The sequence below is a fragment of the Sciurus carolinensis genome, chromosome 19 (genome assembly GCF_902686445.1).
Source record: "Sciurus carolinensis chromosome 19, mSciCar1.2, whole genome shotgun sequence".
In the NCBI taxonomy this organism is placed as follows: Eukaryota; Metazoa; Chordata; class Mammalia; order Rodentia; family Sciuridae; genus Sciurus; species Sciurus carolinensis.
The window spans coordinates 11,987,274-11,996,743 of record NC_062231.1 but is presented as its reverse complement, the minus strand read 5'-3'; the positions used below and the strand labels follow the sequence as shown (position 1 = coordinate 11,996,743).

General features: G+C 58.9%; 1 protein-coding gene across 1 annotated transcript in view; it reads right to left on the bottom strand.

The window, feature by feature from the left end:
* Positions 1-173: 173 nt before the first annotated feature.
* The window catches only part of C19H3orf20 (chromosome 19 C3orf20 homolog), a 48,075-nt gene continuing 38,778 nt past the window's right edge, over positions 174-9,470 (bottom strand). The window contains exons 13-16 of the mRNA XM_047534993.1: positions 8,758-8,865; positions 7,601-7,743; positions 809-946; positions 174-270 (exon numbers count right to left, since the gene is read on the bottom strand). Of these exons, the coding sequence (XP_047390949.1) occupies positions 174-270; positions 809-946; positions 7,601-7,743; positions 8,758-8,865 (486 nt within the window). The remainder of the gene's footprint in view (positions 271-808; positions 947-7,600; positions 7,744-8,757; positions 8,866-9,470) is intronic.

Genomic DNA, 9,470 nt, shown 5'->3' with positions numbered 1-9,470 from the left:
CCCACCCGCGACCCACCCATGCCACACCCACGGCCCCACTCGCGGCCCCACCCGCGACCCACCCACGCCGCAGCAGGCGCTGTAGGCTTGTTGGTTTATTAAAGGGGCAGGAGGCTGGAGAGACGGGCTGGGCGAGGGGAGGGGAAGGGCGTCTGTGTCCGCCAGGGCTGGCCTCACTTCTTGCTGGACTGTTTCTTCCAGCCAGTCACCTTCCTGCTGCCCCTTCTGATTTTGGTGACAATATGTGAGTCCAATTCGGCATCTTTGGACCTAAATATGGAAGCAGAAGTCAAAGCTGGGATGGGCGGGAAGGCCTGGTTGGAGCAGAGCCCAGACCCCTGCGGGACCTCTGGCTTGCAGAGATGAGGCCAGCGGGTGAGCTCCACGGTGTGGGGGCGTGTCCCGTGGCACCCGTGACCTCGTTGACCTTTCTACCTGCCCCTAGCTTTGCTTCTCCCCTCCTGAGAAATGTGATTTTGTAGGACCCGTGAGCTCCTGGACCTCGGGTAGGCCCAGCAGGTTTCTGGCAGGGAGACGGGGATGGTCTCCCGTTTCTGAGGCTGATGGGCATGGGCTGGGGGGTCCGGCTGCGAAGGCCACCAGAGGCCTCCATCTCCGTCCCCACCCCCAGATCGCGGCCGGCAGTTCTGGGGAGTGGTCTCAATACCCAGCTGCATGCTGTGCTGGCAGACAGGCCGGGGTTAGGGACCCACCTGTGCCCGCCATGGCCTTGTAGCCTGTGGCAGAGCCAGGGACCCTGCTGCAGGCTACTCCTATTTGCTGGCCCCGGGCCTGCCTGGTCACCTACTTCATGTCAACCGGGGGAGTGAATTCCTTGTCCACCTTGTCTCCCAGGCCCAACGAGGAGAAGCTTCCCTCGAGATCCACAGACACGGCTTTCTTATCTGGCTCAGAATCTTCCAGGCTTGGGGGAGCCGCCAAAATGCTGTGGGGGAGGGAAGATGGGGAGGCTGAGTGGGGCGGAGGCAGAGGGAGCCTGGGCCTGGGTGAAGGTGACCCCCAGGACCCAGGGCCAATGGGAGGTCCACTCCCCAGGCTTCCGTTAAGGGCTGCACTGGTCCACACCACGTGCCGGGCACACCTGTACGCCCCACAGTGGCCAGAGGCCGCAGTCAGTCAAACGAAGAAGGAAGGACAGGGATTGACTTCCCAATTCACAGCCATGTAGCTCGAAGTGCCCCCCCATGGTAGGTTCCAGTCTGCACCCTAAGTACTCCAGAATGTGAGGTTATGTGGGAACAGAATCGCTGCAGAGCTTAACTAGTTGAGATTAGGTCCCTCTGCAGTGTGTGGGGTGCTGATTCCACGCGACTGGTGTCACGTCGTTCTGTGATGCCAAGGGAAGGCTGCGACTGGGCCACCCCGAGCAGAGGAGCTACCGACCCGTCTCTGTTGTTGAGGCCACTCGGTGTGGAGGCCTTACGTCAGACTGTTCGGAGCTACTATAACAAAACACCACAGATCGGGTGACTTACAAACAACAGAGGAATTCCGAGACGTACTTCCTGCGGTGTGGGCCTGGGCCGTCCAAGATCAAGGCACTGGGAGGTTCAGTGTCTGCCAAGGACGGTCCTCAAGATGGCCCTCATGTGGTCGAGGGGGCAGTTGCACCCTCTGGGGTCTCTTTCACAAGGGCGCTAATGCCACTCAAGAGAGCGCCGCCCTCAAGACCTAACCATCTCGCCGACACCCCACTTCCTAACATCACCCCCTTGGGGTGAGAATTTCAACATGTGAATTTGGGAAGAGGGTGGAGACGCAAGCACTCGGATCCGGCACCTTGTTACAGTCACCCTGGGAAACTCATCCGCGCTGGTACCCCTCACCTTTACACCACACTGCATGGCTTTGCAGCCAGGTGCTGTGTGTATTTCTGATGACAGGAGGTTTTTGAGCGTCACAGGAGCCACAAGCCATGGGCTGCTCAAGGGTGTCCCTCCCTGTTTTACTGACGCAGGCACTGAGGTCCAGAGAGCGGAGTGGGCTTGTTCGGGGCTGCATAGTACATAAGTTGCTGAGACAGACTGGCCCATTCATTCGCTGTCTGGTCATGTGGACACATTTATTGACCTGGAAGGAGCGTGCTGTCTGGTGGGTAACAATACAGGGTGAGACCCAGGGGCTCTGGGGATGGGTGGCACCTGTGCCTAAGACTCAATGAGGTGTTCCCAGCTGGGGACGCAGGTGGACCAGAGCAGGGTCCATCCTACAAAAGCTTAGAGCGAGAGATGTCATGGGGACTGTTTAAATCTCTCTTTTGTTTTTAAAAAGAAGATGAGGGAATAAAAGGTGACTTGCTCAGTCCCAGGGCCTTTCAGAGGCAGTGGGGGACTCTGTCATGACTTCAAGGGCCCTGGAGAAATATTAAATGGAGAAACATGAAAACAGGGTCACAGTTGGGCATGGTGGTACATGCCTATACTCCCAGAAACTTGGGAGGCTGAGGCAGGAGGACTGCTAGTTGGAGGCCAGCCTCAGCAACTTAGTGAGGTCCTAGGCAACTTGGTGAGACCCTGTCTCTAAATAAAACATAAAAAAGTACTGGGGATATGGCTCAGTGGCTAAGTGTCTGTGGGTTCAATCCCTGGTATGAAAAACAAAAACAACAACAAATAACAAACAGAAAACCAAAAAACAAGGTCACAGAATCTGGTATATTCTCACTATTTGCATTTAGGAAGGAATCCCTTCCTCCCTCATTCCACCACACCCAGGCCTGCCACACAAAGCCAAAGTGACTCTTGTAGACACCTCAATAGGAGACAAGGTCAAAGGCCACCTGCAGCCCTTAGAAAAGATAAAAGCCATTTGTGCAGGTGTCTGGGCTCAGGGGTGCCGACATCCAGTCCCTGCTATTCTCAGATGGGGGGACAGAGGAGCAGGGTCAGGCTGGTGGGCTCCTCTAGGCCCTTGTCCTGCAGAGCCCCAGCCTGGCTGGATAGGGAGGAGGTCCTTGGCATCTGTGTTTGGTGTCAGATACTTAGGGGGTGCAGGGGGAAAGAGCCAGAGAGAAGGACCGACCCCCTAAAATGGACATTTCATTCACTTATCCATCCGTCCGTCCATCCATCCATCCATCCCCACGAATATTTATTGAGCACCTGCTCTCTGGGTTACACTCAAAAGAATAAAGTATGCATACCAGGCCCTGAGCTTACAGTCAGTCCCACCAAGTCCCAAAATAGCCCCTCCTGGGCACTGGCCTCCTCTCTGGCCTCCCTGCCTCCAGCCTCACCCTCTCCAACCCGAGTGCCCCCTGCTGCCTGAGGATGCATCCTCCTTAACCTGGCCTTGTTTCCCTACCTTGAAACCAGTCTAAGGTTCCCTGACATCTGCTGGGACACCCCAGCCTCCTGGCATGATACCTGACTCAAGGCCCCAAGTGACCAGCACAGCTAACAGCTCCTCTTGGCAGCACAGCTAGCAGCTCCCCTTGGCAGCACAGCTAACAGCTCCCCTTGGCAGCACAGCTAGCAGCTCCCCTTGGCAGCACAGCTAGCAGCTCCCCTTGGCAGCACAGCTAGCAGCTCCCCTTGGCAGCACAGCTAGCAGCTCCCCTTGGCAGCACAGCTAGCAGCTCCCCTTGGCAGCACAGCTAGCAGCTCCCCTTGGCAGCACAGCTAACAGCTCCTCTTGGCAGCACAGCTAACAGCTCCTCTTGGCAGCTCTCCCTAACTTCACAGCTCTCCTGCTCAAGGGTTCCCAGGGCACACCATGCCTCTGCTGCTCTAACCCCCTCTCTGCCTCTGCTGGACCTTGTCCCTCAAGAAAGGCCAGCCTGCCATGCCACCTCCTCCACTGTCCCCCTCAGTCACACTGCTTCTTCGCTGTCTGTGAGGCTGCGTGGCTCGTGGCTCTGTGAACCTGCCCTGCAGTCCCTGAGGGAGGATTTGATCTCAGCACCTGGTACCTCCTGTGCATGGCTCTCAGAAGTGAGTGTGTGAGCGAATGGACCCAAGGATGGAGATCTGGGGGACAGTGGATGACCAGACCAGCTGAGCCACGTGACCATCCTCCTGGGGTGACAGGAATGCTCCTGTCCCTGCTGACGGTAGGTCAGGCACTTCCCAGGAAGAATGTTCTACAGATTAGCACAGAGACCATGGCTGGTCAGGGATGAGCACAAAGGCCATCTGGGGGTTTGCAATGGCCCGGCCCCTCCGGCAATTTCAAAAGCCTGTGTCCTTGCCTCGGCAAGATGGAACGTTAGCAAGACCAGCCCTGAGCTGGTGTGGAGCCCTCTCTCCCGGGCCTGAGGCCAGCTTCTGAGGCCGAGCCCTGGCCCACTTATTTTAATTTCTTGGTGGTGCTGGGGATCCAACCCAGGGGCACGCTCCACTCAGCCACACCCCAGCCCTTTTTGTTTTTTACTTTGAGACAGGGTCTTGCTAGGTGGCCCAGGCTGGCCTCAAACTTGTGATGCTCTGGCCTCAGCCTCCTGAGTCCCTAGGCTGACAGGTGTGCCCACTGTGCCCGGCCTGCTCCACTTTAGAAAGGCAGCTTATGTCCACCAGGTTCTATTCAGGTCCCCGTCCAGGAGGAAGGCAGCTTTAACACCACCTGACTGTTCCTAGGACGAGCTTATGATGCCATGGTTAGTCCCAACCCCGTCGCCGACAGGCTCGGGAATCTAAATCCCAACTCTGACCGAGCCTCACACAGCTCCGCAGCCTTCAATGGCTCCTCGTTGCTAGTAGGACCAGGCTGGGAGAGGTGCTCCGGCTCTCTAATGCCAGTGTGCCTTTGGCAGCGGCTCCTTGGGCAGATGGCAAGCTGCAATCTGTCAGAGCAGCATCATGGAGGACACAGCCGTGGCCCCTCCTTGGACACGGAGCCACGGATCACAGGGCTGACTGTATCTGGGGGAGGTGGTTCCCACCAAGGGACACGTAGGAGCTCTTAGAGCTTCAAACACAAAGCGGTCAGCCCGCGTCCCTCTGGAATCAGGGGACCTATAAAGAAAATGCCCATTCTGAGCATAAAGGGCCCATCAAGTCACAATTGCCAAAGCCACTGACCATCCACCTTCCAAGCCCAAAGATGGACACTGGCTCTTCCTCCCAGACCCGGTCTGGGCGTCTGCACACACAGAGAACCTTGTTTCAGCCACGCCTCCCCATGGAGCGTGGATATCACAATATCCACCCAAGCTGTCCGCCCAGGGCAAACTGTCCGCCCTTCCAGCTGCCACCAGCCATGCTCACTGGGCGTGGCCCTGTGCGCTCCTGCCTGAACCACAGCGATCCATCTGGCTTGTAAGGACGCTGTGAGGTTTCACCCGGTGTCTTCCGGAATCCAGATAATTCAGGCACGTCAGTCCCTACCAACCTACTTGCCCCGCTCAAGAGGATCAGCAGCCGGTGGGGCGCTTTTAAAGCCTGTCTGCAAATTCTTGGACCTACCTCTCCCATTGAGAGGTAGACTCTAGCTCCCCTGCCTCCATCGTGGGCTGGCCCTAGGGACCCCAATGGGACGCTGTAAGACATACGCGGCTAAGTCATGAAAGGCGAGCAGCATCTCTCCGGGTCTTGGAACCCGGCCGCCATGTTGTGAGGAAGCCCAGGCCAGCCGGGGAGGCACGGTGCGGACAGTTGCTGCAGCCCGTAGGGACCCCCGGCCCAGGCGCGGGCACGCCTTTGCTTCTGACTGCAGCTGCACAAGAGAACCCCTGCCTCGCCGAGCCCAGTCAGCCCTAGCACTGTGAGAGGTTCATAAAAACCACTGATTCACACCACAAGGCTTGCAGAGAGAGATCACAGGAGCGACTGTGAGACAGCAGCATTTTCTTATGAAGAGCTTCCTCTCTTTTTCTCTGTGCACTGGTGAACCACCAACCTGAAGGGCTGTTCTGGAGTCGGGATGAGGCCTACTGGCGTACACTTGCAAGAATCTGCCTCCTTCCTCTTTTGGGAACCTAGACCACCTTCGCGTACGTGTTCAGTTTGGGCGCATGTGTGTGCCCAGAATTTCTCAAAGATCATTGAAAACTGTTGCAAGCCTACCAGTAAGTCCTGCCCGAACCCTCGGGTATAACAAATTAGGAGAACAGGACTATCCCGCCGCTAGCCATCCCTCAGGAAATGTTTGTGAGGTGTGAGCGTATCCCACCTGTCGGCTCTGTCAGCCCCGCAACCTAATATGGGGATAGCTTCCTCAGTCTCCCTTTACTGAAGAGAAGCCGCGACACAGGGAGGTGAGTGGCTGGCCCAGGCCACGCAGCTGTGCAAGGCGGCCAGCTCCGTCCCACCGCCCTTTCCTAGTGAAGAGCGGCCTCCTCTGAGGGCAGCTGCAGCTGGTAGAGCTCTGCCTCTGCTGTAGCCGAATGTTTGTGTCCCCATCCCCACCGCCGCGTGGCCAAGGTGGTGGCACCCAGAGGCGGGGCCCGGGACACCTGTGCGGGTCAGGAGGGTGCAGCCTCGGGAAAGGCAGTGGTGCCTTAGATGAGGTCCACGGGTGGGGACAGGGACTGCCTTGAGCCCTTGCCACACAAGGACGCAGGAAGAGAGGGCCGTCTGCGGGGAACAGGCCCCAGGAGACACCGCGTCAGCAGGCGCCTTGCTCTTGGACCCCTGGCCTTTAAAACTGAGAGGTGAGGTCTGCTGTTCAAGCTCTGGGTGTGCAGGTTGTCACAGTGTCCACGCAGACCAAGAGGCCGCCTTCTGAGCGTCTCCGAATGTGGCCCTGCCTGCGGCCCCGGCTTGTCACCGGCCAGGGCCTTCCTGACAGAGCCCCTTCCTCGCTGTCCCCTCTCCCCTCTCTGCCTCTGGTCCTCTTCTTCCTTGGCCCTCATCTTCCCTGCTCCCTGCGACTGTCCGAGGACCTCGGTCCTCTCCCTCCTTGTCTCGGGTGATGGGGGCTCCGTCGCCCTCGCTGCCCCTTCAGCTTCTGCCCTTCCTCGCGTCTGCGGCTTCCGCCTCCTCCTGCCTCCTCTACTGAGCAGGATGCTGGGGTCACTTGCGTGACCTCCACGGGTCCTCCAGGGATGGCATGGGGGTCGGGCAGATGCCAACGAAGCCTGGGCTCATTTCCTTGGGGCGGGAGTGGCACCAAGACGGGACGGGTCCTGCGGGGCACGTCCCCAGCGGCCTCGGGTCTGCGTTTTCTCAGGTGCCCATGACGAAGCCCAGGAGGGGCTTGACCGGCATCGCCTGGTGGAGAGCCCAGCTCAGGAGCCTGGAGCCAGACTTGGGCCGGGCCTCCCTCTGCGAGGGCTGCAGCTGCTCCACGCACGACCCACGTCTCTGGGGTCCACCCGGCAAACCAGGACAGCACGTGGCTACTAGGGGGAGGCGGGGACGCAGCCCGGGCTCCTGCCTGCCAGGCCCTGTCCTCGTCATTTCCCCGACAGACTCCCGTCCTGAGTCCCTCCTTCTCCCAGACAGTCCTTCTATCACACCCGAATCCCCAAGAAACGGACAAGGCGGCCGTGTCCACGCAGCCGCCTGCTGTCATTGCTCTGCTGTCCCCTGCGAAACCTCCCACAGCAGTCTGGCCGCGCTCCCTCCCCTGCACCCCTTTGGCTTCACCCCGCCCCCACGGATTCCCAAGGGCCCTCTTCCTGCTGCGTCTCCATCGTCACCTGAATTTGTAGTTGTCCGGCAGGAAGTAGCCCATCTTGCAATCCTGCCGGGCCCGGAAGATCTGCTTGAGCAGGTTCTGCTTGCTGAAGCCATAGCCATTCAACACGCGGCCCCCGAAAAGGAGCTTCCCTCCAGCAAACATCTGTTGGCCGACAGGAAGGAAGCAGAGTAAGAGAGGCGCAGCTGCGCGAGCTGATGAGACCCGCGGCCCCAAACCCCAGCAGAGCTCCCGGGGCATGCAGGTGTTTGGTGGCCAGCAGGGAAGGGGGCCGCCCGCCCCCAGTTGCCTAGGGAGGTGGGCTGAGCCTGGGCCCTGCCCGGGCCCCCCAAGTCAGAGGGCGGCCCCAACTTGCCCAGCCCTCAGCCTCCTCTGGGCCAAGCTGTTCACATGCCACTTGACCTGCCAAAGACACCCTGGGGCCAGCAAGGTGTCTTCCGGCTCAGAGGCTCCAGTCACCTGCCCAGAGCTGGCTGCCCCTCACTTCTTGGGATGCGGCTTTCAGCTCATCACACACAATGGGGTCCCTTTGGAGGGCAAAGTCCTTGTACCCCCAGCCTCTAGGGTCAGTCGCCAGCACACAGAAGCCTGTTCAGAGGCGACTGTGCAAGGACCCTCACCCACGGCGTTATTTGTTACGGGAAAGAAAAGAAGAAGGAAGGATCTAAATATCCAATGAAAATAGTGTGGATGGGGAGAGAAGATGGCTGACCCTTAACCAGTGGTTCCAAATCAGGTGTCACAAACTAAGGGCCTGCCCCAGCAACGCTCGGGTCACTTTACTGAGAGAGAGAGGACCCCACCGTGTACACGGGGAGACTGAAGTCCGGACACCCAGCGGACCCAGCAGGGTGGCTGGAGTCTGATGGCTGGAAAAACAGATGAGACCATCTGAGTGACGCGAGGAAATCGCGATTTGCTAAATTGCATTTTCTGACTTTCCGATAACGAAAGTGTGTGTTTCTATGATGCACCGTTTTTAGTAAAAAGGATTTAAAAACACACGGACGAAGAGCATGTCATTCTCTGGGTCAAGTGTCCCGGGCCCCTCCTGCCTCCTGGGACGGGGGACGTGTGGGGTCGGGCCCCGGCTCTGGGTGCCAGGGGACTCTGCCCAGGCCTGCTCTCCGATCCCGCGGGGATGGCGGGCTGGCTCACCAGGATCATCCCCTGCACCACAGCGAACCTCTTCACCAGCAGCGGGGGGCTCTTCTGCAGGGGGCCGTGCAGGTCGTAGCGCAGCAGGCGGTAGGGGTCATGGCGGCACTGCCGGGTCGGAAGCATGGGACAGTCACCCCGTGAAGCATGGGACAGTCACCCCGTGCCCGGGAGAGGCAGCTGGATCACACACACCTCCACAATTGCCCCCAGAGGAGGTCCCCTCCATTTGGCCAGGGCCCTCCGTGGGGAAAGGCCATCGCTGAGACCTCTGCCCTGCCTGTGACACACGGGAGCCTGGCCCTCTGGGGTGCACAGCATGCAATGCTCCTTGCCTGGGAAAGACCCCGCTGAGCTCTGAAGATGAGCCTGTGCTCCTGGTGGACCCAGTCCAGGCTTCTAAATCTACATTCCACAGCACTGAGGATGTCCCCACCTCCTCCCCTCTCCCTGGACTGGCTGCCACCCTCCCCGGTTCCTTCCAGTCATCAAATCCAGTGCCAGAACCTAACTTGAACCCAGACCTTGAAGTAGGGTCAGGTCTATGTAGAGTAGAGCTGGTCTCTTCCCCCATCTTTTTGGGAACTATGGGCCCATTCAGATGGCTCACGAGCTGTCTTCGGTACTTTATCCCCAGGTGCCCAATAACTGTCCTGCGAAATCTCACTGATCTTTCTAGAACCACCCCTGGTGTTTGGTGATCAGGGAACAGT